General features: G+C 32.1%; 2 protein-coding genes and 1 long non-coding RNA gene across 5 annotated transcripts; 2 read left to right on the top strand and 1 right to left on the bottom strand.

Annotated features, from left to right (window-relative positions):
- The first annotated feature begins 1,308 nt into the window (after positions 1 to 1,308).
- LOC143204877 (trypsin delta-like) lies at positions 1,309 to 3,972 on the top strand. The gene is made up of 5 exons (XM_076417822.1): positions 1,309 to 1,351; positions 1,497 to 1,683; positions 1,736 to 1,885; positions 3,430 to 3,641; positions 3,697 to 3,972. Exons 1-5 carry the CDS (start codon positions 1,309 to 1,311, stop codon positions 3,969 to 3,971), a joined length of 867 nt encoding a protein of 288 aa, XP_076273937.1. The 3' UTR covers position 3,972.
- A 4,441-nt stretch (positions 3,973 to 8,413) lies between these two features.
- On the top strand, positions 8,414 to 11,951 carry LOC143199100 (trypsin delta-like). 2 transcript variants are annotated; one of them, XM_076408851.1, is made up of 5 exons: positions 8,414 to 8,546; positions 8,694 to 8,880; positions 8,933 to 9,082; positions 11,326 to 11,537; positions 11,595 to 11,951. In XM_076408851.1, the coding sequence occupies exons 1-5, from the start codon at positions 8,504 to 8,506 to the stop codon at positions 11,867 to 11,869; spliced, it is 867 nt and encodes a 288-aa protein (XP_076264966.1). In that variant the 5' UTR covers positions 8,414 to 8,503; the 3' UTR covers positions 11,870 to 11,951. The 2 variants fall into 2 exon arrangements, with proteins under 2 accessions (XP_076264966.1, XP_076264973.1); XM_076408858.1 differs by having other exon boundaries at positions 8,451 to 8,546; positions 8,697 to 8,880.
- Positions 11,952 to 13,342: 1,391 nt separating this feature from the next.
- LOC143194057 (uncharacterized) lies at positions 13,343 to 15,351 on the bottom strand. Of its 2 annotated transcripts, none has more exons than XR_013005172.1 (4): positions 14,376 to 15,351; positions 14,110 to 14,318; positions 13,847 to 14,050; positions 13,343 to 13,794 (listed from the first exon to the last, which is right to left on the bottom strand). It is a non-coding gene; the product is annotated as an uncharacterized LOC143194057 (long non-coding RNA). The 2 variants fall into 2 exon arrangements; XR_013005175.1 differs by having other exon boundaries at positions 13,847 to 14,040.
- Positions 15,352 to 27,547: the final 12,196 nt, after the last annotated feature.

Below are 27,547 nucleotides of genomic sequence, written 5' to 3'. Positions count from 1 at the left end.
TGGCCAGATAATATTTCTCTAAGATTTGCATATGATACGATCATAAAACTTCAGTGTTTTGCGAGTTACTAAAGTCGAATGAAACTGTTACTGCACATACACTACCACTTCTTCATATCAATAAACCACTGCATTACTGCTATAAAAATGAATCGATGATTGGTTCGTTGCCAATTCATTATCATTCTTACGACTCAGTATCGCTATGTTGCCATAAAAATGAGAAAAACTTAAATCAAAAAATCATTGCATAGTTCATATAATCCTGTTCGTAAATTAAATGAATAAGTTGCGCAGGTAATATTTTTTCCACTTGAAGAACCAAGTCTTGGGTTCAAAATGCGATATGAGCAGGTCTGAATAAAGCTTAAGTTGTGTCTAACCTAGATAGTTAGAAAAAGGAAGCTAAGTAGTATTTTAAAAAGATAATTTCAAATTCAATAATTCAAAAATTAAAATAAATATACCAACAAAGGGTTTTAACATTTTAATAGTTATTTTTGAATATAATATTCAATCAATTTATTTCATATAAAAATAGCCAAAAAAATGATTAAATCTTCTACTTCTTAGGATCGTATGCCCTATTTTAGGTAATTTATGAGTATCGTACTGAAAGAAATTTACAAGCCCTTTACTTTTTCAAAGCTACGAAATCATCATCAGTTTAAGCATTAAGTTCTAAGCAAAATTTTGATGAGAACAAATTATAAGCAAATAATGGCAAACCTAATAAATATAGCAAGTGCGGAAAAACTTACCAACTCAATGTCGGATGTTGTAATGTATGCAATGGATTCAATCAAATATAGTGTCCCATCAGATATCAGATTCTAATGCAAAATCGTATGATCAACGACAAGGTTCATACGTTTACCAAGTCGTATTCGGCTAACTCCTGAGGTAACCACCTTCCAAGTTTTCTATGTCTCTTACTCGATGGCAGCGCTTGGAAATATTGCAAAGGAGTCTTACAAAGTAAGGATTATTCTCTTGAAAAATTTAAACATACTAAGAACTTAACTAACTTGGCCACAACTTATGAAAATATTTACCGTTTATTCCATTCAAACCGAAAATAGTATATTATAAACACAATTGTCCCCTCAATAAAAATGTACGTATAGATATTTTAAAAAACAAACACGGATGTAAAAAAATTTTTTAGATAGCAACTGAAAAGTAAATATTCTTAATTGATAAATTATTTTATCAATTAAATTTACTGCTTTATGAATTAAAAAATAAGCAGGGGGGTTTAGTATAAATACTGCGTAAAATTGTAATAATAGTACATAACAGGCAACCATGTTCATGAAACTTCTAATTCTCGGCCTTTGCTTCATTGCTGGTAAGTGATAAAAAGAAACTTTCCAAAAACCTATGTTAGTAATTAAATAAATACATATTGTATATTCTAAAAATATATTAAATATTATATATAAAATAATAAATATAACATAGTCTTATAAACTTAACTAAGAATAGTTTATTAGTGGCCTCTGCTCAGGATTGGACTCCTCAATATTATCCAGCCGAACCAACGATATTTGACAATTCGACACTGAGAATTGTCACCGGTCAAGATGCAGCCCGTAATCAATTCCCTTACCAAATCTCACTTCGATTAGTAATTGGAATTTTTATGTATCATATATGCGGAGGATCGATTATCAGTCAAAGGTATATTAAATATTAAATAATCACCACTTTTTATTGAAATATAACTTGCTAGATGGGTTCTTTCTGCTGCTCATTGCACATCTGATCGCGAGCCTTCAGCCTTTAGGGTGACTGCTGGTATCTTAATCCAAACTGACAACGGAATTGCCAATCAACAAACTGTAGCTGTATCCCAAATTATCAACCATGCTGGATATCCTGGGTAAGTAAACATGGAGATTATCTTTATGATTTAACTTTAACTTTATTATGAACCTTTAATTAATTCCAAAAATAAATAGAATTTATTTGTTATAAGCACTTTTTAATATAATTTAATGCCGTCTTGGTTGGCGCAGTGGTATAGGCGGTCTACCTACTGTCGCGATAGTCGCTGATGATCGTAAATTTATATTTGTGATTGTTCAACATTTGCGATTATTCTTAGGCAAGAATGTAAAATTCAAGAAGGAAAATGATCCCAGTCATTCCAATAACCAGGCTGGGTAAGATCAGATTCAGAACCCACGTTAAACAGTAGGTTCAGTCTAGATAAACCCTCGCTAGTAAAAAGGAGACTTTAAATAACAATAGCTGTGTTGCAAGCATGTCATGTTTCTAATTATATGTATTTAATTAATGTAACCATCTTGACACTGCTACATGAAACCTTTCAACTCAAACATCATCATATATATATATAATATATATGAATTTATGAAACGGGTATTATATTTTTACTTTCTTTTAAAACTACTTTATTGTACGGACCAACCAACATCACAATATGCTATCAGCTTAAATCTATTCTACTGTTAACGAGACTCCAACATTTTAAACAAATTATTTAAACGGATTATTGTTGTACTTAAGTTATTTGTTACTATTGCCTGTTCATTAGTCCGCTAGTTTACCTTTGATGATCTTCTGAATTACACTTACACATAATTTTCCATGATATTTTCTGTAATCCAATAATTGTTGGATTATAATTCACGGCTAAGTAAGTGAACTACTGCAATGCGCCTTTAACGTCAGCACCTTCCGAACTGCAAGCAAGTTTCTGTCAAAATTCCTGTTAACTATGTTAGATTTTTCAGCAGCCTGCCTTTATTGGCATTATACCTTGAACTGCGATGATTTTATCTGAAACACGCAGGCAAGGGAAATTTTGCGAAGCATGTTTCCTAATTCCAATATATTATGACTAAAGTACCTTGAGTGACACTAGTTCACCTTTGCTAATCTTGCAATTTGAACTGTGGCACTTTTGCCCGAACTCCATTTTAATACACCAAGGAACGCTTCGACTAATTGCGGAAGGTTGCCAATTCAATGTTAATCCATCTTTTTTTCTTGATAAACTGTTTATTTCTTTGAAAAGTAAATTAATTCAGATTAATTGAATTAATTTAATAGGGAACAGCTTTACGATTCCTTCTACAAACATTGTCAGTTATACTACGCGTAGAGTACAATAATTACAAAATACAATTAAACTATTTTATATTACGGAAATTCCACTCTAATATAAAGGAAATCCTTATAATGTCACTCGTCACATCGAGTCAACACACCACTTTTGTAATATATTTAAAGTCGTATTAATATTTCTCTTCGAAAGACTTCAGATAATTCTTTCAATATATATATATATATATATATATATATATATATATATATATATATATATATATATATATATATATATATATATATATATATATATATATATATATGTATATATAAAAATATTATTATAATTAGGGGAAACGTTGTGTCTGCTGACGACATCTGTGTAATACGTCTTGCATCACTCCTTACTTACGGTTCCAATGTGCAACCTATTGCTCTTGCTCTTGCCAACTCTAATCCAAGCGGTACTGCTACTGTTTCTGGATGGGGATCCATTGGGCCCCCAACGAACGCAGCTGCATCTACCTTACAGTTTGTTAGTGTTCCTATCTTGGCCCAAACTCGTAAGTAATTCCTATGAATTCCATACAATTATATTGAGTTTAATTTTACATTTAGAGTGTGCTGCAGTAATTGCGTCATTATCTGGATCCAATAATCCCTTTAGAGCAGCACTTAATGTATGTACAACAACTAGTAGCTCATCAACAAGAGAAGCAGTGTGCAGTGGCGATAGTGGTGGTCCCCTTGTCGTGAACAATCGCCTTGTTGGTGTTGTTTCTTGGGGATACACTCCATGCGGCAGTCCCAATATTCCATCTGTCTACGTTCATGTGGCTGCTTACCTGAGCTGGATAAGCGCTAACACCGCAGGAGAAGTTGTAATGGTTTGAATCTAATGCTTCCATATTCGCTAAGTAGCCTATTCAAAATGATTTTTGATGTAGAAAAAAATAAAGCTATTGCGAGTAAGCTACTATATGTTTATTACCTTAAAATTCCAAAATCTGAACATTACTTGTAAAATAATGATCCTAATTTATGCGGGATCGAAACAGAGTAAAGACTAAAAAAGAACACAGAAACATTTATTGTAATCAAAATCATACTATATGTATATATTAAAAGCAAAAACAATATATGTAACAAATGCTGATGATAATATATATAAATATAAAGTGTGTATTATTAGACTCAAAACATAAATAGTGTTGTCTAATATTTAAAATTATCATCAAATACATTTCATTGGAGATTATGCTCCCTTTGTGGATTAAATTAAAACTGCAATTGGTCTGGTATTAAAGTATTGCGAGGGTCCTTCACTTAGTCTTTAGAAGATACTAGAAAAACAAATTGGTTAGTTTCTTCCTCCGATCTGTTTTTAGTTCTATGTAGTTCTTCAAATACGTCTCCATCTTTACTTTACTTATCTAAAACGTAAGATTTTCACAGGTTTTAAAGACAGATATGTCTTCATTCACATTTTTCTTTCTTTCTTTTTTTTTTGAAATGGGGGATTTTTATTCTGATTTCAACCCTGAATCGATGCTTATTCAAAGAAATTTATGTATTTTCCTTATTTGAAACCTGTTTGAATTCAAAAATAATGAACTAAAATATTTCCTGTATTTATACAGAATAGTTAGAGAAATTTGTCATGATTAAGATAAAGAAGATTTACAATAGCTTCAGAATCGACCACACGATTGCACCTGTTATTGATATATTCCCCCTTCTATTTTTGATGGAAAATTGTAATGATCTTGCCTAAATTATTATACGACTGGAGATATATCATCATTACTATGATATGCTCACAAAATATATAAAATATAGTTGTAACATATAAATTATAATTCTAATATATAAAATATAGTTCTATATAGTCTAATTTGATATATCGATCAAGTCCAATAAGAGCTCTAGAGGCAAGGGTCCCCCCTTTTTAGTATTTAGTATTAGTGAACATCTAGCGTGTGTTGTTAAGTGTCCGCCAGACAAACCGCACTCTTCCCCAATGTAGGAAGTTATGGCTTCTCACTCGCTATACAAGCACAGTGATATGAAAACATAGTAGTGAGACAACAAGCTTTAGGCTCGTTCAAATAATAGTAGAAAAGGAAAGAGTTGGCAAAATAACAGAGCATGCAAGAGAGTCTAATGCGTGAGAATGCGAATCTAAAAGTTGAACCCGGAAAACTCCCCCACGCCAGCATACCAACCTGCTCCAAATTTGCCGTGATGCAAAAAAAGATCAAGAACTATAAGAAAAATCTCAAATTATGACCGGGCTCCCAAACTTTTATGGACCAACCTCCATCAGCCCTCCCCCTTCAAAGAAATAAAAATCCACCCGGTTGTCCTCAAGAACAAACAAAGATATACTGAAATTGTCTACCTAATTAAGAATAACATTCAAATATTAAACACAATCATCTTCCACCACCTAAGATCTAACAACTTCCCCAAAATTTACCAATTCCTATACAATGTAAATTAAAAACTAGGCAAAGAACTTCTAATCATACAAGTCCCATTAGAAGAATGGAATGTGAGCTGAAATTGCTAGGATTCTCTATAATGTCGGTAGAACACCAGAGGAACACTGGCCAACCAGTGTAGTGCTATAACTGCCAAGTGTTTGTGCACTCTAGATCCCCCTGTAGAACACCACTCCGTTGCGTTAATGTTTATCACAAGTGTTTCTGCTGAACGAACTTGTCATATTTCCTTCCTCGGGATGAATCTTTAGAATCCTCGACTTCGGCTGGTCGATTCTTTTCTCCCTCATTGACTGCAGATTGATCCGAATGCAAAATCCTACAGATAAACCGAAAGGAATGTATATCAAAAGCTTCTGCTGGAATTTGCCCATTCTCGATAATTGACCGCCAATTACACCTAAAGAAAGTTTGAAACTCCACGTTTGAAATCCCATCATCCAAAAATTATGACGACAAAAATATCCCACGCCATCTAAAACTACAAATTCTATTGAAAAATCGTCTCTGTAGAAGAACTCACATCACCTTTGACCCAGCAGAAAAAAAGACTTGGACCGCTGTGTCGACCTAGACGACGAAATGGACCTCATTTCTCGCAGACCACAAGCTGGAGGGTGGTGAGTTTCTACCTACCTTTCCCAACTTCTCCTAAAATCAAAATAAACAGAAATTTTCGTGATCACAAGCCAAAAAAAATCGATCTCTTAGCATCAACATACGTAACCCAAATGGAATGTCTCAGATAACGATAGAATCAATAAAACTAACACCATTCAAACTTCAGTGCCTCCAACGTATCTCCCAAAATAGTCTCTATCGTATCGTATCGATAGTATCTATCTCCTACAAATCACTATAGACTGTGAGCAATATAATTTCGTTTCATTTAAAAGGCACCGGGTTTATTTGGTCAAAACCCGGTCATCCTGTCAAAATCAATCCGTCATCCTGTAAAAAAATTATTCGCAAACATATACTGAATCTACAATGCTTTCCTGAGTCCTAGAAGGGTCTTGAAGGACATTCTATCTAGACCTAATCATTGTCTTCGACAATCAATGGTACGACAGCTTGATATCCAAATCTATTTGACTAAGCCTACCTGAAGACTTTAAGTTCTCGCGTTCAATGTTGAAATAAGACTACAGAACAAATCGACAAAGCCACCATCCAATGGCTAGAAAAGTATAGGTACCTTGGCTACTTTTCGATCAACTCATCTGCAGATCCAGCAGGCTTCCGGTATCAGTCAAGTGCTTCTTATATTAGATGCAAATTCGATCCGTACTCCTATATGAATCTAGCGTCTACTTCAAGTTCGTTACATCAACCCAAGTGAAATGCTTTCAAATCTTAATTGTCCAATGTTCCGTAAGAAACTACAAAATTTACCGGAAAACTATTGTTCCGCTAGCCCACTAGTCTAGACATCTAAACTCATCACAAAATCTCAATAAATATCAGGGCACTCAGGGAATAAGTCATCTGGGAGTTGATCGACTATCGGCGCCCTTAACTATGTTCGCGTTATACGGGAGCCAAATTTTCAAACCCGAATTCATATCAGCAGTGATCATAAGATCAGCTGGGAAGTAAGGTTGGGTGCAGTCCCAGAGGCAATTCCACATAATATAGTCAAACCTGCCCTAAGCTTAGTTTTCCATGTTATGTTATGCATGAATAACTTTTCCTCGCTGTATCAACGGAAAAAAATTACGTAATTAATTTTTTGAAAAAATTCTGAAATAGCAGATTTTCTTCATCCAATTGAGGAAATACTAGATTTTGCGACAATTTTTACAATTACATATTTTCTATAGTATTTCATAGAATATCTAAAAAATTTCTTTAGCATTTTGTAGATCTTTAAATTGCTTTCTGTAGTATATTTTAAAATTATTGTTTAACACATACGTGTTGTATTCCAAGATATAGTATAGCGTCTACAATTTTCAAAGATACCCTACGCTATGTTAAAAGAAATTTAAAGCCTTAAATAAGACCAAATATGTTTTTGGTTTTCATTTTAAATAACTTGACTATAACACCAAATATGGAAAACCATTATAAACGAAGGACACAGTTTCTTCTTGTAATTTAAAAAGTAAGTACATTATAGTAACTGTATATAATTGATTTTAAATACATAACATATATTTATTCACAGATCCTTTTGTATAACCAATCAGAAACGAAAATACGAAAAATCAAAGATCAACATACCAAAAAAAAAAATTTAAACAACTTAATAGTTCGTGAATCAACTCTTCTCAATTTACATGCGATGGGAAAAATCTGAAAATAGGATTATGGCTACTACATGATTGAAGATCATTTCCCACTTACCACTTACTGTATTGTTGAAAACAAAATATAACTGAATGACACCAAGCCTAATAGATATACCGAATGCGGGAGAACCTACCCAATTCGAGAGACTTGCCTCAGTAACACAAGCACCGTAATGTTTCCAAGTTTTTTAATGTTTCTTATTCAGTGCCGGCACATGGGAAAGGATAAGCTGTAAATTATTGTTGCTCTCGCTGAACTCTCGTTTAACAAGCAAGCGATTGCTTATCTTTAAACGTTTAAACCTACTCAAGAAATGGTCACTAATTCGCCACCACTTATAAAAATTCCTAACGTCAATTCCTTTATAACTGAAAATAGTATATTTTAAATATAATTTTCATCTGAATGAAAGTATATAAAAATTAGATTAAAATATCATCCTTATTTATATTCTAAAAACAAATACGGATATGAAAATATTTTGAGATAGCAAAAAGAGAGTAAATATTCTCCATTGATAAGTTATTTTATCAATTAAATTTACTGCTTTATGGATTTAAATATAATCAGGGAATTTTGTATAAATATGGCGTAAAAATTATAATAATAGCACATCACTCGCAACCATGTTTATGAAACTACTAATTCTTGGCCTTTGCATCATTGGTGGTAAGTGATAAAAAGAATCCTTCTATAAATCTGTGTTAGTAATCAAATAAATTTACACTTTATTTTCTTAAAATATATTACATATATGATATATAACATAATAAATATAATATATCCTTGTACATTTAAGTAAGAATATCCTTTTAGTAGCCTTCGCTCAGGAATGGACACCACATTATTATCCAGCCGGACCAACGATATTTGACAACTCAACACTCAAAGTTGTCTCCGGTCAAGATGCGGCCCGTAATCAATTCCCTTACCAGATCTCACTTAGATTGGTAATCGGAAATGTTATGTATCATATATGCGGAGGATCGATTATCAGTCAAAGGCATATCAAATACTACATAATTACCATTTTTTGTTAACATATAGTTTGCTAGATGGGTTCTTTCGGCTGCTCATTGCACAACGGAATATGAGACTTCAGCTTTTAGAGTGACTGCTGGCATCTTAATCCAAACCGATAGCGGGATTGCCAATCAACAAACAGTAGCTGTATCCCAAATAATTAACCATGCTTCTTATCCTGGGTAAGTAAATTTTGTAATATGGAGATTATCTTTATTATTTGGATTTTGTTAACGACTTTTTAATTAATTCTAACAATAAATAGTATTTGTTTGCAATAAGTATTTTAAAAATAAATAAATGAATTATGAATACTTTATCAAAACATAATCATTTATTTCAAAATGAAATAAATAACAATAGCGATGTATATTTCATTCGTCCGCTATATTTACAACTGTATATGAAAATTGTTCCACTATTTACAACAGTACCGAATCCTTTTTTCCTTCATTTGTTTCTATTTCATTCATAAACTCAAATTCATTAAGTTAATAGTTGCATAAGTGGATTTTTAAGATTAGTAGCGCTTTCTAACCCTCTTCGAGATAAATATATTTTTGTCATATTTTTTTATCGATTAGTACAATTTTATCAATTGTTACACAACACGCCAGAAGGCTGTTAATATACATTCTCACAGTTGGTATTATTCATTACATCGTTGAAAACCGTTTTTATGAATACGTCTTGGTAATGGAATTAATTGCGCCCACTGGATCAGTACAACCTGGAATACTCAGGATAACTGCCCCCATTATTTTTTGTACCATAAACAAGCTTATGGTTTTCAAAAGAAAATATGCATTTATATACACAGAAGAGTTGGAGGGCTGATGCTTGAAACAAGCATATTACATAGGCATATGTGTCATTGATATTTCCTTTCTAGTAGCACTGTTTTTATTATTTTATAGTATGTATATAAGTGAAAAGTGTTTTAAAACAACAACAGGTTTAAAAACAAAAAATATATTTTACTTTAAAACTGATTTATTATGTGGAAAGAAGTGTCACTATTGGAACTAAAATCGCTACACTGTCATTATTCGGTTCTACCAAATATCGATTTCTTAGAATATTAGGTTCCATATAATATATCAGAGCCTATATATACAGCATATGTATAGCACAGCTTCCTTCCAGTAGACCGAAACATATGAATTCAACCAAATGCCACGGTGAAGTCGCTAAAATTCTGGAGATAGGAAAGCAATCCCCTGAAAACCCAAGTCGTTATCTTCCACCTACACAAAGTCATGTGCGCTGTTGACCACCATTTGAGAGTGCAGAATGTTCTGTGGGGACAAAAAGCAGCAAATTCACATACTCCACTTAGATAAAAAAGATAATTAACAACGTCCATTGTAGAAATTCTCATGTAGAAAAAGAAATGTATCCCCAAACTTTTGCTTTAGACGCTTTTGGTCAGATCCGTATTATAATATGGATCAAACCTGGTTGGGATTATTCAGTGAGGAACAGGTGGACAAACTCCAACTAGTACAAAACAAAATCGTAAGACAATCGTTCGTGGATTTATCAGACTCCTGTTCAGGAAGTTCTTCTCAGACTCCACAATATCCTAAAATTCATACAGACAATCTTTGCCAGTTGCGTTGGTGCCTGGCTGCCTAGCTAACCCCACGTTAGACGGATAACCCCACTAAAAGAGGTGAATCCATTCGCCGCCAGAGGTCCTCTCATCCCCTTACCTGGTATCCTGACGGGTGCTACCAAATTAACTACATCCTATATCAGTAAAGACATCGATCGTCTTATTACTGAGGTATGAGCAAGTGAATCTCAGAAATCCGCCTTTTAAGCCCGTACATATTTTTTTATCGATTAGTACAATTTTATCTGAACTGCGAGTATATGTCAAAATTCCTATAGACTTCACATCAAGATCAATCCACCTTTCACCCTGAACGGCGATGCTTGTGCCTAGAATCCACAGAATAGGAATATTTTTCAAAGCATAGATGTTGCCTAATTCTGATAGTTTATGTCTACAGTATTTTGAACTCTACTGTAAATCAAGGAATGCTTCGAAAAACTGCGAAACTTTTGCCTATCCAACATTAATCGATCCTTTTTTCTTGATAATTTTTTTTACGTAACTTAATACCAATTAATAAAGAAAAAGAAAATTGTCTTATTATCTTGCCGAGATTCGACCAACTGTGCCAGTTATGCAACGTGTAGAGATTAATATTTAAAAAAATTTCTTCAATACTATTTTATATTGTGAAAATAAGTGGCGACATATTGGATTGACATCACAAATAATACCGCCTATTCGATTCCACTTTAATGCATATGTCAGTCACCCCACATCAATAGACCAGCTTCTCGAAAGGCCTTAAATTTTTTTTTTTTTAATATTAATAAGATAATAAGTAACATGTATGATTATAATTAGGGGAAACATTGTATCAGCTAACGATATATGTGTAATACGTCTTGCATCGCTCCTTACTTACGGTTCCAACGTCCAACCTATTGCTCTTGCTCTTGCCAACTCTAATCCAAGCGGTACTGCCACTGTTTCTGGATGGGGATCTATTGGGCCCCCAACAAACGCCGCAGCGACTACCTTACAATTTGTTGACGTTCCCATCTTGGCTCAAACTCGTAAGTAATTCCCACAAATTTAACTATATTGAGTTGAATTTTAACATTTGAATTTAGAGTGTGCCGCAATAATTGCCTCATTATCTGGATCCAACAATCCCTTTAGAGCAGACCTTAATGTTTGTACAACAACCCGTAGCATATTATCGAGAGAAGCAGTTTGCAGTGGCGACAGTGGTGGTCCCCTGGTTTTGAATAATCGCCTTGTTGGTATTGTATCTTGGGGATATAGTCCATGCGGCATTCCCAGCGTTCCATCTGTCTACGTTCATGTAGCTGCTTACCTGAACTGGATAAGCGCGAACACCGCGGGAGAGGTAGTAATGATTTGAACGCATAGATGCCAAATTAACGTGGTAGTATGTTTATTAAAAATAATGTTTGATGTAGCAAAATAAAGCTCTTTAGACCAAATTAATGCATATTTATTATATTAAAAAATGCCTTAATTTATAAACAGTAAATGATTTTTAAAACATGTAGGTTCAAGACAAATTAAACAGTAAGCCTGAACTAGATTCTCTTAAAAGAACACAAAAACTCATGCTGAACAATTATTTTGACAGTAATAGAAAAAATAATTAAGCGGCTGTAATAGTATAATGATAATAATTCTCAACGAAGAATGTGTATTAATTTTTGTGTTATTAAGCTCAAAGTATAAGTAGTGCCCCTCATATTTTCAATTATCTTCAGTAACTTCTCATTGGAGATTGTTCTCTCTTCTCAGGTTAACTTAAAATTGCTTTTAGTTTGGTATTATAATGTTATGAGGGTCCTTAAGGGATTCCTTAGAAAACGATATAAAAACAAATTGCCTATTTTTTTCTCAGCATCTTCTTTTAATTCTGTTTATTCTTTTTTTTTGTTTTTGAAATGAGGGAGTTTAGAAAAGAAAGAAGGGAGTCCAATTCAAATCCACATTTTTGCTTTATTTAAACCCAGTTCTAATTAAAATAATTATTACTTTTTTTAATATATTTTAAAGTCTCGTTTTACCAACTAGGGATTTATCTCGACTGGGCCTAGAGTTTAACGTGGGCTCCGAACCATGATCCTCAGCATTAAGCCTACCGACTGGCGAGTGACCAACTTTTTTGTTTCCATTTTGATGAAAAGTTAAAATTAACTTTTTATATGTTTAAATTATTATATGACAGGCTGTAAATCAGTATTACTATGGCAGGTACACGAAATATATAAAATTTAGAGAGCACTCTGAAATAAGCCCATGTGAAACAAGGCTTGATTTTTCTGTCCTTAAAGGGCAAGTATAAACAAGCATGAGTAAACAATTTTTCGTATCAATCGAGTCCATTTCGAACTCTAGGAGCGACCAGTCCTTCCTTTCGTCGTATTAGTGAATATTTCGGGATATATAGAGGCTACATTAAAAATCATCGTGGTCCGGTAGATTGAATATATTGCGCTGACGCGCTCGTCCCTACTTTTAGAAATATTTCAATATTCCCAATGTTGCTTGGGACGTCGTGGGCGACTCTGTGTCTTAATTAAAACCAAACTTCTGATATCGGCATAATATTAGTCTTCAATACGTAAAATATCCTCTATATTATTTTTTAAATTAAATGGTAATGTTCATAAGTTTTGTATAACCTATATATACTATACAGGAATATATATAGTAAAAATAACCTTTAAAGAACAGTAAGCAGATGACATTAATTTACAAAAGATTTTAAAGGAGGTAAAAAGAAAAATACAGCATAATATTAAATTTTTAATTATAAATTAAAGGATATAAAATAATGAACTTTAACTATGTTATTAACCATTTACTAAACTACCACATATTTGGATCATACAAATGTATTATATATAAATAAAATTTTATAACAACTTACTTGTAGATACATTCCTTTATACTTGTCACACTATTTACTAATTAATTACAATACAATAAAAGTTGCAATAGAATATTTTTCCAAATAAAGCCAAGGTTAATATATTTAATGGAGAAAGGGCTTACCCACTAAAAAAACACCACCATATTTAATGAAATCAAGACTCAAGTACCTGAAAACTCAATGATGTTAATATCTTTTTTAGTATGTTCTTTTTTATACATTTCAAGCATTTTCTTTTATTTTTTATTAGATCTGCTTTTTTCTTCTTTAATATCTTGGCAGATTACTCTTCATTATCAACAAATCATACAGCTGTAGTAAGTACAATAGTTTCCCAAATAGCTGCCTTCTCAGGATTAATACATTCTTTTCCTGCATTTCTGCAATGACTATAAACTGGATGATTATTTGAAGTTACTTAAATTTATAATTACTTATTACCTTGTCAAAATTCAATTGTAGTATATTATTCTGTGATTCATATTGGTGATCGTATTTGCTTCAATATTCAAATTAATTTTTTGCCCATAACTTTTCTTGCCTTATCGTAGTCTTTTATGGAAATTACTACCTTGACAAATACTCCTTATACAGTTGTATATTAAGCTTCTTAACTTCTTGAAACTTCTTGTTCTCTGAAAAAGTCTTTAAGCAATAATATTTGTTCTTTATCATCCCGTGATTTCCAAATTTCAAAGCCTTACAAATTCTTAAAATATATATTAGATTGTTTAACATCTGTATTATGGATCCGACAAAGATGCTTCCGAAATTCAGTATGTATGGATACCAAAACTATGGTCATCGGCTTTAGTTGTGCAGCAAGCTAATGGTCAATTTTCGCATATGTCAGTTTCTTTCTCTTGCTGCTAAGTATGTCATATTACAAAATTGACATATTAATTTACTTTCACTGCAAAATTTAAATAATTTAATTTATCCTATTTGTAACAACTAAAACCAAACTTACCTTTGATTCTCCATATTTGTAAATCCTGTTAAAACGCTGAAGTGTTAAAAAGCAGTTCTTTTTAAGTAAAAAGGAACGTTAAAAAATAACTTTATAAAAAGCCATACTACAGGCTTTAATAGTTAAACTTATAAATACCCAATATTAAATCAGATCAATACGATTTATCTCCGTATCTTTTGAGAAATGTTTAGCTTTCAGTACTCTGCAGTATTGCCAAATCTAGAGGTAAGAACTATATATTGTACTAAATAGTACAAATCGTATCTACTCTATTATTATTTTTTGTTTCACAACAAAATATAAAAGTTAACTTCAGAAAATCTTATTAAATAAATGATTTTTTTAAAATTAATTACATGCATAAAGCAAATAGCCTAACAGTAAATTGTGCAACATGGACTTTCAGCCTTTCGGCCTCCCGGGAATTGCGCGGACCGATACACAAAAGTGCCGAAAGTAGCCCAATTTCTGTACCACGATGAATTTTACTGTATTCTGCTATGTAATGACAGTGCTTGTGCATATTAGTGTCACATCCACCCCCGCCCAAACTAATATCGGAAGCAATAGCTTTTCACCCTCTAGACAAGCACATAGGGTTTTCCTATTGGAGCCCCAAGGCCATGTTGTCTTGGTAGCGCTGTTGTCGGGCCACATACGATGAATGGAAACGTTAAAACTTGTATATAAGAAAATGTAATAATCTATTATAAATATTCAGGAGGATGGTATATGTAGCAATAGAAAAGCCTTGTTTTTCCTCCTAATAACACCAAGCGCACACATCTTTGTCATCTACCGTATACCTAACGGTGTAATAATTTAACTACTGACAGAATCTAATTACTATATGATTCAATCATACAGCGATTACTTAAACTATCACTTTTACGTGCTGCTTAAAATAAATACTATCTATTGATCTATAGAATCAATATCAATATAAGAAATACTATGGTGACGGGCAATTGGATATATTTAACGTAATAAAACACTTACTTGTTTTCAAATGCAATAGGAATTTTATTTATATATATTTAACATGTACTTCTCTTAAGAGCCACTTAGATAAATTAAATTGATTTATGAGGTGCCGATAAGGTCTTGATAACACAATTAATAAAAAAATGTACTTTCATCTATCATTCTGAACAAGCCTTATATGAAAAATAGAGTATTTATTAATTATAAAATCTATTATGAACAAACAAAAAGAGACATGATTATTAAATATGGTTGAGGAGGAGATATCAACGAGAGAGGTCTTGATAAAACATTTAATAAAATAAAAATGTGTATTCGTCTAACATTCTGATCGAAACTTGCATGAACAATAGAGAATTTATTAATTGCAAAATCCATGCAAAGAAAACCAACAGTCCTCTGTGGCATCTTGTGATTGGCAACAGCCCAAAAAATATGGCTCAAAAGGACCATCCTCATCGACATAGAAGTAAATACGCATCCGCATAAGGTAGTGCTGAACATATGGTGGGATCTGTAAGGTGTAGCTTATAGCGAGTTGGTAAAACTAAACGTTGATACGGTTACTGAATATTTATAACGAAGTCAAATGAACAAACTGAAAAACAGAATGTTGCAAAATAGACTAGCGATAGCAAGTAACAGATACAAAGTCATCATTTTTTATGACAACGATCTATCACGTGTTCCAAAAGTTGGAAAGGATAAACTATTGCAGCTTGAATGGGATGTTCTATCATACCCAATGTACTCGCCAGAGGTAGTGCCCTCGTATTCTTGTCGTTATATACTTATATAATTCAGACGGATGCAACATAGTTTGAATAAGGAGACGATTTCAAAATGCTGAAGAAATGTGAAAATGGTGGATGAATGGATCGCTCCAAAGCGGTTCTTTTAACAAGGAAATATTTTGATTTGAAATTCCTTTAAAAGTCAAAAATTAAAAATTTTGAGAAAAATTATTACAGGTGACGACATAATTCATTATTCTATTCTACATTGCCGTTAATATTTGAAGATAACACGGCAAAACTGAATTATTCGATTAATTGATCAAATGACTATAATAAAGTATCTCAGAAATATTGATTTATGATAAGAATATATTATCGAAAGATTATAAAAAATAAACAAATTTTAAAAGTTCAAGTGGGATACAAGTATGATTTTACGAGAAATAAAAACACAAAATTTCAAAATTTACCACGTAAGTCAAAGGCATATCGGAAGCAAAATCATTACTTTTCCTTTTACTTTTAGTTACTTTTACTTCACCATTATTCTATGAGATTTCTATTATGGTCTATCTATTCGTCTATAGTGACTGCAACTGATATAGTAATTTTAAAAAGAATACTAAAACTTTTATAGAATTGATGTGAGTAAGTATTCCAGATACACTATTCATGAAATGTAGTATATAGGTATATCAAATCTTACAAAGATATATACTTTTTTTATTTATTATATATTATCTTATTATATTGACTAATCTACAATTTTTCTTTATAGTAACGTAAATCTAGGTATCTTAGGCTCTGATGTAATAATGTTTATGCACTAACACTGCTGTTTTTATGCTAAATGCATCTCACTACACTACACTACATAAGATCAAATGGTTTGATTCTTTTGAGTCTGTATTCTCTTCTGGTGTTATCCAAGAGTTGTATTACTTCAATATTGACATTAATAAGTTCTTGGTGTAAGTAATCAGTATTGTAGTATATACTACCTAGGACTTATATATACATATAGGACTTAGGACATATATATATATATATATATATATATATATATATATATATATATATATATATATATATATATATATATATTGTTATTTATGCTTATTATAGGTTTAGGATTTCCCAATTACTTATATTATCACTTCTGTCTGTTATAAATTTCGTGTGACTTCTTGACTATTGTCTCCGACCGCAAGAATCGCAGTATCATCAGCAAATATAACCATCGTGGTATTTGCATTTTGTGGTATATTACATATGTGTAAAGTAGGTAAAGAATTAGGCCCAATAAAATTTCTTATAATACACCTGCTTTAGCTTCTTTTATTGTTGAGTAGGCTTTCTCTTGTTTCACCTTCAATATTGTAGATGTAATGTAATGGTGGATACAGGATTAACAAAATAGTGCAATAAAAACATGAGTTGTTTTTCTTGTTTTTCATTGAAAGGAGTTACATTTATAGGTACCCGCTGGCAAACTGCTGGCAAAGTATAAAACTTGTCAAATAATATGAAAACAGTATTTCACAATTGGTGCGAGAAAAGATGTTTTATAATAATAACATTAAGTTTTCCAAGGGTTGTTATAACATTATTTTCGATCGATATCGATGTATTATTGTTCATATATGAAAATTTTACAAATAATAGAAATAGCAATTGAGAAAAGGTTGAGAAAATACAATAATGTCATATTACTACTAATTCTATTTAATTCATAGATCATGCATGAACAATATTTTAACGAAAATATCAACATGTAAAAATAACTACCCATTAATGGCACTATACTCAACAATCGGTTTTTAGCTTCTTTCCAAAAACACTACCATACTTTAGACCTAAAGTATAACCTAAGTGTCACATACCTATATTATTCTTTAGATATGTTTCAAATGTGCTTGTTAGCAAATTAATTTTTTACTTTATAATTTGAAAAGATACTAGCTCCTCTTATAAGGACTATGGCTCTTCGATCCAAATCATCTTTTACTGGTCAGCTTTTAGCTTTTATTTTTTCATACTACTTAGCCGTTGTGTCTGAAACAATTCAAACATACCTGATTCCATTTATGCATTTTGTGCAACCAAATAAATTCATAAATTCTTAATTTAAGGTTTTATTATATCTAACTCATAGTGAAATTTACACATAATACATTCTTTTTTATTGGGACTGAATATATCTTTGGTGATTTTGGATTATTTTGTAACCATTGCAGAATTGTAAGTATTTGATATCTCTTCAGGAATCTAGAAACACAATACTAAAGTCGTATAAACATAAGAGTTGCATGACATATTCCTACTTCAAACGAGTTAAATTTTAATATTATTCGTATTTTCTTCCTTATCATAACTTTATTTATTATGTTACCGACCATACAATAATTTTGACGACAATACTTTTGTTCCCTTTTAAAAGCGCTCAGACGATACGTTTAATTTTAGCAATCAATAATGCATTTTAGGAAAAGAACACTACACGTACCGGCGAAATGATTCACGAGACATTTTATTTTGGCAAGCTATTGGAAAAGTATGATTATAAACCAAAGAATATGTGCCTCCGAACTAAACAATGGAAATCGTCAAATGATTTTTGGAGACCGAAACTTTCCGACAGGAACCGAACGCGCCACTAGTTGATTTCGATCACTGCGCACGGAGAAACATGCGTCGAATCCATGCGGAATCTTCGCGCATGGTCTCGCGCAGATACAGAACGTTCGCTTCATTCATGTCTGTAGATTATCATCAAGGCCGGCATGCCTCTTTGTCTAAGGCTTATCCTAAATATAAGAATATAGTTTAATATACATTTTAAACTTCATAGAGTTTTTCATTCACATCTGTTATTCCATGCACCTGGTCAATTGTTGAATGTTGAATTTTCAACCGAAGTTTTTCAAATACCTGGTTATTACTAGTAGTAATACTGAAACATAGGTCTATGGGCTTTTAATTCATTTTGGTGATTTTCCGGGTTTTCGAATTTCAGCCATCTACCAAACGCCTGGAAAATGTTTTAGTGAAAAAGCAGATCTAAAATGTAAGTCGAGTAGTGGCTTGTCCGCTTCTTTATGCGGTGAATAACGTTGCCTTAAATTCCTATCAGTTTGTTAAATTGTTAGTTATGTTGTTCTCAAGTCACTACATAATCAAATTCTAAGAGTTCGAAATAAAGCACTCGGTTCATGTTCATGTAGCTGAACATTAGTTAGTTCATGATTTTTTATCTTTAGTATCCTTGTAAGAAATACACTTGTAATTGCAATTTTTCACAAAAAAATGTCTGTTGTAAGATCGTATAATTAGTTCAAAGTTTTCTAATGCTTCTTACTTATTGCCAGCACTTTGCTAACCATCTGTGCAATAAGCGTCATCTAGCTATCTTGCTTATCTTGATCCAATTGCATTCAAACTTTGTCCAGCAAAGCAAATAATTCCTCGTTTCCCAGTGTCTACGCATTTCTTCCTATATTCGACGTCACTTATATTTTAGGAAACAACTATAGATACAATATAAAGTGAAAACATTGTTGTTAAAAGCATAATGAAAATATTTGAGATAGCAATTAAGTGGCACAGTTAAAAAAAGTTAGTGCGTATGGAATACAATAAACGTAATTGTATCAATCTAACTATAACTAAATATATTATTTTAGCAGCCCACGGACAGAATTGGATACCTCAGTACTACCCAGCTGAACCAACTATTTTCGACAACCCGACACTAAGAGTTGTTGCAAGACGAGATGCCTCCCGTAAGCAGTTTCCCTACCTAATTTCCCTCCGTTTAGTTTCAGAAATTTTCATGTACCATATTTGCGGTAGATCAATCATCAGTCAAAGGTATGTTAAAGTTTTTAATTAACATTGATTTTGTATTGATGTGAATTCCTTTAAGGTGGGTTCTTTCTGCCGCTCATTGTACATCTGGCCGAGCCGCTTCAGTTTTTAAAGTTACTGCAGGCATCTTAATCCAAACTGACAGCAGAATTTCTAACCAACAAACAGTAGCTCTTTCGCAAATAATTAACCATGCATCTTCTCCCGGGTAAGTAACTTTTTATTATAATAATATAAAAGATTATCCGTCCTCACAAGGCATGATTTAATTTAGTTAAAGTTAACATTAAACAAATAATAAAATATTAAAATGATTTAGATTGTATGCTGAATATATTTTAATACTAATTTTTATTTTTTTATTAGTAAATAATAATTGATCTACATTAAGGTTAACAAACAAATTAACAAAAATTATATATATATATATATATATATATATATATATATATATATATATATATATATATATAGATATATATATATATATATATATATATATATATATATATATATCATTTATCAATAACTCACTCTTTTTTTTCACTTTCTTTTTCTCTTTTTTTGGCACTTATATAAGTATAATTCCATCACGGTCTTCTTTGTAGAAGTTCTTCTGAGATTTTTATGCAAAGAAACAGAACCAAATTAATATTTTGACCAAATCAGAGCAGTTCATTATGAAGTTTCCTTTACAATATCACCAAAAACTTTATATATGAGTCATTATTTCAATGCGGGCTTTGCAAAGCTTTTTCAAACTTCTCCAAGGGTTTGACAAGGAACGTGTTAAGATACTTTTTTCGTACGGAATACTCCATTTAATACCCATAAATATTCGATTTAAAAATGTTTCCGTTTCTTCCAACTTATTTCATTTTGTCTTATGGAAATTGTTCAAAACTATTTTATGACTGATTTGGTTCAATAAAAATATAAGGAGATGACATATGTCTATGTGTAGACGAGTTTCATTAATTTCTTCAACAATTGGCGACCGGGTCAAAGTTCATCTTAAATATAGAAATTTCTGGAATGAAAAAAACGCAAAGAGCGGTAATTTTGAGTTAAATCATGACGTAAGTTGTCGTTTCGGCTCTCCATATTAAAAACTCAATATCTGATGACTCGATAAACGAATAACGTTACCCATACATCTGAAAAAGGAATCGCTGTTTCGCTGCTATCTCATCTACTTATATAACATATTAAGTTAATAATATTTTATACAACCCATGTTTTAATATAACATAACCAGTTTGCTGAAGGTAGATTGGAAAAGTAATTAAAAAGCTGAAATAAAATCAACATAACTGAAATAGAGCAACTGAAACCAACAAACTGTTTAAAAAAAATTAATCTGTTTAACTAGCTTCAAGTTACTCAACAGTTTCGCTACTTTCCGTTATTTATAAATTAACAAACTTCAACTTTATACGATACAAACAATTGATTTTTCTCTAAAATAGGTCTGCGCAATTCGTCTGGCATCGCTCTTGACTTATGGCTCGAACGTCCAAACTATTGCTCTGGCCCTCGCAAACTCCAACCCAAGTGGAACCGCTATTCTTTCCGGATGGGGATCCATTGGACCCCCAACAAACGCAGCTGCAAGTACTTTGCAATTCGTTAACCTTCCAATCTTGGTTCAAGCTCGTAAGTTACGATGAACATAATTAGATTGATTACAACATTACCATTTTGTGTTTAGAATTTGCCAGCATAATTGCTTCGTTGTCTGGACCAACAATCCATTTAGATCGGATCTTAATGTATATACAACTCGTACCTCTACATCAAGTGAATCGGCTTGCAGTGGTGACAGTGGTGGCCCACTTGTCGTCAATAATCGTCTCGTTGGTATTGTTTCATGGGGATACACTCCGTGCGGCAGTCCCAATATTCCATCTGTCTACGTTCATGTAGCTGCGTACTTGAACTGGATAAGCGCTAACACAGCAGGAGAAGTGATAATCAGCTAGATAATCTGCAGACAATCACTTTTGTTCAAGAAAATGAAGTAAAATACTTTTTTTGAAATAAATTTAATTTATTTCATATTTGAGTTTTATTTAATCCAATATGGGTTTCATTTTATGATACCTGTGACACCTGTTGGTCAAGTCAAACGAATTCTATTGTTAATATTAACTCTTATTGTTAATTTAAAAACCAATAAATATTTTGATATATACGTTAATCGGCATAGCAACAATTTTGCCTCCCTTTTTGAAGAAAACGAGGGCACCTGGAGCCGTGAAATTTCTCACGGTTAAAGGTTATATCCAAGTGCAATTTTAAGGCCTAATATATTTTAATAACACGTGCAAAAAATAAAAATATTCCAATAAAACGAAAAACGCCCAGATCAAGCAACTTGGTGTAGCCATCAGAGCACTGACACAAAATGTATAAACTACTCAGCGATTAGCCATGTGGGGCTAAGAGTTTAGCTCGTCGACAATAATGTACTAGGATCGAATCACATCGTGGATAAAGATTTTCTTTTAAAATTTTATAAAATAAAATAAAGGATAGTGTTCGCTAAAATTAAGTGAATGTTTGTTTGTTACATTTAAACGATGTTAAAACATTATTAAAAGAAGTCAATTTTAAGCAGTGTTTTGTGATTCTCTTTCAACTTTCGTTACTCACGTATTGTTGGAATTATTAAAAAGTTATGGTAAGTTTGGACAAAACACGATCAAGAATAGTACGGTTACGTAATGTTTATTTTATATTTTTTGTAGAGAAAACAAATTAATGTGGCCGCTTTATCGAAAGCTACATACAGCTATACAGAAAGAAAAACCACAAATATGTGAACATTTCATCCCAACATAAATTAACACAAATTTCGAAAATAACAAGAATCGCTTGTCTTCTTTATTTACAGGATATTCAGATTTTAGGAATCAAAATATTGATTTAATTTGTCTGGTGAAGTTAAAGTAAAAAGAACATTTTTTTTAGCTTAAGGCCAGTTATTAATTGATGTGGAGACATAGTAAATCATTGTACTAAAGGTAATTCTAAAGGTCTATACATTTCTATAAATTTTAGTGGCATTGACTTCTGATTGATTTCAAGTTTTATTAGTAAATTAATTTCTTAACAAAGCGCTTACTAAATATTGAACATATAACAGTATGACATTTTATTATTTGAAGCATATATTAATTATTTTGATTATTTATTTTATAGACCTAAGTTTTGAAAAATCAATAGTTAATTTAATGGTTGTAAATACAATCGTAAAAATATTTCTAAATTGTAAAAAATATATTACCTGTTCGTTCGTACCTAATAAAGTCAAATAACAATTTCAAGAATGTTTTATTCATATATTCTCTATTATATTCATAACATATAAGTAGAGAAAAATATAGAAAGTATACTTATATTTGATGCTCTGACGTTGTTATAGTTCTGAAAATATTCTTATTTATGATACTTTGTTATAATGTTTAGTGGAGTAGTAATGTACACTTATTAACGCATTGCTGATTAAATGAAAATTAGATTTAATTAAATGCAATTTAAAACAAGTTAGTTAGGATAGTTAACTAATTATGCTAGTTCTAGTGATTGTTCTTGAAATAGTTTGCATATTTTTAATGTGCTTTAATATATAGATATCAATAATTTTAATTATTATGAATGTTATATATCAAATACATTTCTGATATTATATTGAAAATACTGTGAAAATTAGTTTTAGTAACATAACACTTTTAAAATAGTTCTTATGCTCTATTATGAGAGACACATTAATTTAAAACATCCTATTCGATTTTCTACTACGAAGCGATCACCACAGGGCGAATAGGTGTCAAAATTGGTTCAAAGTCGTAGTTGGCATGCACTTTACGTAGTTCCAGTGTTCACCGTATGGCTTTCAGCGCCTGACGACGAACAGAATGTTGTCCAGAAGCCGCGGATCTGCCAACAAATTTGAGTAAGAGTGAGAAAAATTAACGGGATTATGAATGACACCAGTTTTGATTTCGAGAAAATAATCTTACTTTTTCTTCTTCTTTAATTATTATTACAAATATGTTTTTAATATGTGTTTAATATCTATTTATGGTTATATAAATAATTATATAAAAACATCATAAAAAACATGAAAAATTTAAATATTTATATTTTACTTGCAAGCATCTTGTTGTAAAATCTGCAATAATATTTAACTTGGATTTTTATCTTGCAAATGGTAATTAACAAAATCGTATCATAAAAACATGAATTGTTTTTCTTATTTTTCATTGAAGGGATTATTCTTATTAATTCTATGAATTATTATTGATACCCTTCGTAGCACAAAATTTGTCAATTATAGAAAGACTATTTCACTCTGGGTCACACCAGAATAAAAGATATTCAATAATAATCTCATAAAAAAAATAAATATTATCAATAAAATTATATTTGTCAAGGATTAGAAAGAGCATTTGGAAAAAGGTAGAAAAATACAATAATGTCATATTACTATTGATTTGATTTAATTCATAGAACAATACAAACACTTTAAAATCTATCAAACTCATTAACACGTAAAAATAAGAACCCATTAACTATACTATATATGTTACAACAATAGATTTTTCAGCTTCATTCTAAAAAAGGTTACCATACTTTGGACCTAAAATATAAATTAAACCCATTAAATATGGTAATATTACCTACGTTATTCAAAGAATAAGAGAGCAGTTGTCATATCGCTTAGGTTTCCTTTTTTCCACTCCTTTTTTTTAAAGATATGTTTCAAATGTGCTTCTTAATAACTTTATTTTTTAGTTTATAATTTGAAAAGATACTAGCATAAAATCTTCTTTTAGGGACTGGGGCTCTTTTATCAAAATCATCGTTTATTGGTCAGCGTTTATCTTTTAATTTAACTTAGACGTTATGTCAAATAATTTAAACACAGTTAAATATTTCACCTTCAAAACACTAATTAAATATCTAGAGTATAATCATCTACCATGCAGTAAATACAAATTAGTACTTTTTTATATAATTCTTTTCTTTATTCTTGGATACATTTTCTGATAACTCCATTTATTTGGCGACCAAATAAATAAATATTCATAATGTATTGTTTTATTATGTCTACCTCATAGGGAAATTTTCACATATACAGTCTTTTCTCTTCGGACTGAATATATCTTCTGATGATTGAATTGAATTGATTTTGAATTATTTAGTGGTCATTACATAATTGTATATGTTTGAAATCCCTTCAGCGAACCATAAATTTAATACTAATACAGTATAAACATAACAGTTTTATGACATATTCCTACCATAAATTGCCTTCAAAGGAGTTGAATTTCAATATCATTCGTATTTTCTTCCTTATCATAACTTAGTTTATTATGTTACTGATTATACTTACAACAGTTTAATATTCTTTAAAAGACGTTCTATACAAAATTATATAAAAGAACTGTACAAAAAAATACACGCCTTCGAACCAAGCGATGAACACCTTCAAATGATTTTTGAAGACCGAAACTTTCCGAGAGCAACCGAACGCGCCACGTGTTGATTTCGATCACCAGAAAATACCGCGAACGGAGAAATATACTGATAAATATTTTGCTTAGGGTGAAATTAAAAGCCATAAAATACATTAATTTTATTATTTTTTTTATTACTTTTTGTGATTCCATTTCTTATGTCTATATTATATATACACGATATGTAGAAAATCACTTCATTAAGCAATCTTCTGTATAAAATTTTATCTTAATTAATTAGTGTTTTATTATACAGCTTATTCTAAAGTCTACATATGTCCAGTAATCAGATCAGGTGATGTTAAACGTTTTAGTCCACGCACTTCACTATCACGTCGCATATTTAGCTGATTAGCAATTACATTGGGACGCACTGACACTGTTTCGAAATACTTCACAAAAACACGTTGAATTACACTCGTTATAGGTTCTAGACGAATATCGCGTTGTATCACTTTACTTGAAATATAGTACGGAGCATCAACAATGGCACGCAACACTTTATTAGTGGAAAGGTTGAATTATAGATGTATTAAATTTGTTAGCGGTACCCCACAGTTGGATTCCATATGACCAAATAGGCTTAAGTATTGACTCATACAGCAATACCTTGTAATCTAATGATAGCTTGGATTTGCGACCGATGAGCCAATAACTTGAACCTAACCAAAACCTTTGACATAGTTCGGCACGAAGACTTAGTGGCAAAATGCATCCGATTAGGTCTACCCGATGACCTAACAACACTTATCAAATCATTTCTGTCAGGACGATCGTTCTAGGTGAAGGTTAAAGATATTCTCTCTAGCCGGAAAATCATCGACGCAGGACTTCCATAAACTCCCAGCTCTTTACGCAGACGACACTGCTTACTTTGCTTGTTCAAGAGTAGCACTGCAGATCCAAAGCAGACTCTAAAAACAACTCGATGAGACGGTCCAGTGATTACATTTCTGGAGGTTGCGGAAAATCCAGGCCATCTTCTTCCACTAGAACCATTTTGCACCGAGCATTTCGCGTCTTCAAATCGAAAACCCCGAAGTCCCATGGTCAGAAGAAGCCTTCGGTCTCGGTATTGTCTTCGATCGCAAGTTTAGGTAGAACTCCCAGATTCAAAGGTCTACCCAGAAAGGTCAAGGTATTGTTAATTTCCTGTTCCCGCTCATTAACCGGACCAGCAGGTTTCCTCTCTCAATAAAATTTCTCGTGTATAAGATGATGGTACGATCACTCGTTCTATACGGCTCCAATGTCTCTCTAAAATACGTCTCACCTAGCCAGGTGGAACATTTCAAAACAAAATTCTCAGGAGAATAATGAATGCCCCCTGGTTCGTAAGGAATAATCAAGTTCATAGAGAAAGAGACGTCCCCAAAGTTCACGATTTTATATCCGAGCTCTTCCCGAGATATTTCTCCAGTCTTTGTCTCTCAGACAATAGATTTTTACCGAGCTTTTAGGTCAATAACTCATTCGGCTCTTCGTAGCCTTATTCTATCACAGCCCCGTCATACTGTAACAAATTGTCTCGACTTTCTCCGGCGAGCGAGTGACTCATGTACCGCAAGCTGCGTGGTGTGATAACGAAGCCATGTCCTTGTTTGGCCCTTGTGCCTCTTAACGGTGTTACCGGTTACCTCCTTACTAACAATAAGATGTATCAATTAAGGTCATAGGATCAGCTGATGGGTAGCCACATAACCTGTCAAATTCGCTTATTCTTGCGAGTCTCCCCGACCAGGAATCCGTAACAGGATTCCCACTCCCGGTTTGGCAGGGGGTAGGTCACGGTTGCGTCCGAGATTCGGTGGCCAAACTGTCGGATACGTCAGGATGGACCAATCCGGCCAACCAGTCCGCTAATGAATGGGGGGCTTAATACTTTAATGGTTCAGTGTGTTAGTTCGATAACACTTTCTGTAGCTTATCAACAAGGCCAACTACACATACAATATAAAGTGAAAACGTTGTGGTTAAAAGCATAATGAAAATATTTGAGATAGCAATTAAGTGGCAAACTAAAAAAAAGCTAGTGCGCATCGAAATATGTTTGATT

Source organism: Rhynchophorus ferrugineus, unplaced genomic scaffold, assembly GCF_030347505.1.
Source record: "Rhynchophorus ferrugineus isolate W39M unplaced genomic scaffold, kcgeb_rfMv2 rfM1, whole genome shotgun sequence".
NCBI classification, from domain to species: Eukaryota; Metazoa; Arthropoda; class Insecta; order Coleoptera; family Curculionidae; genus Rhynchophorus; species Rhynchophorus ferrugineus.
The sequence above is the reverse complement of the archived record's forward strand: the minus strand, read 5'-3'. Positions and strand labels throughout refer to the sequence as shown.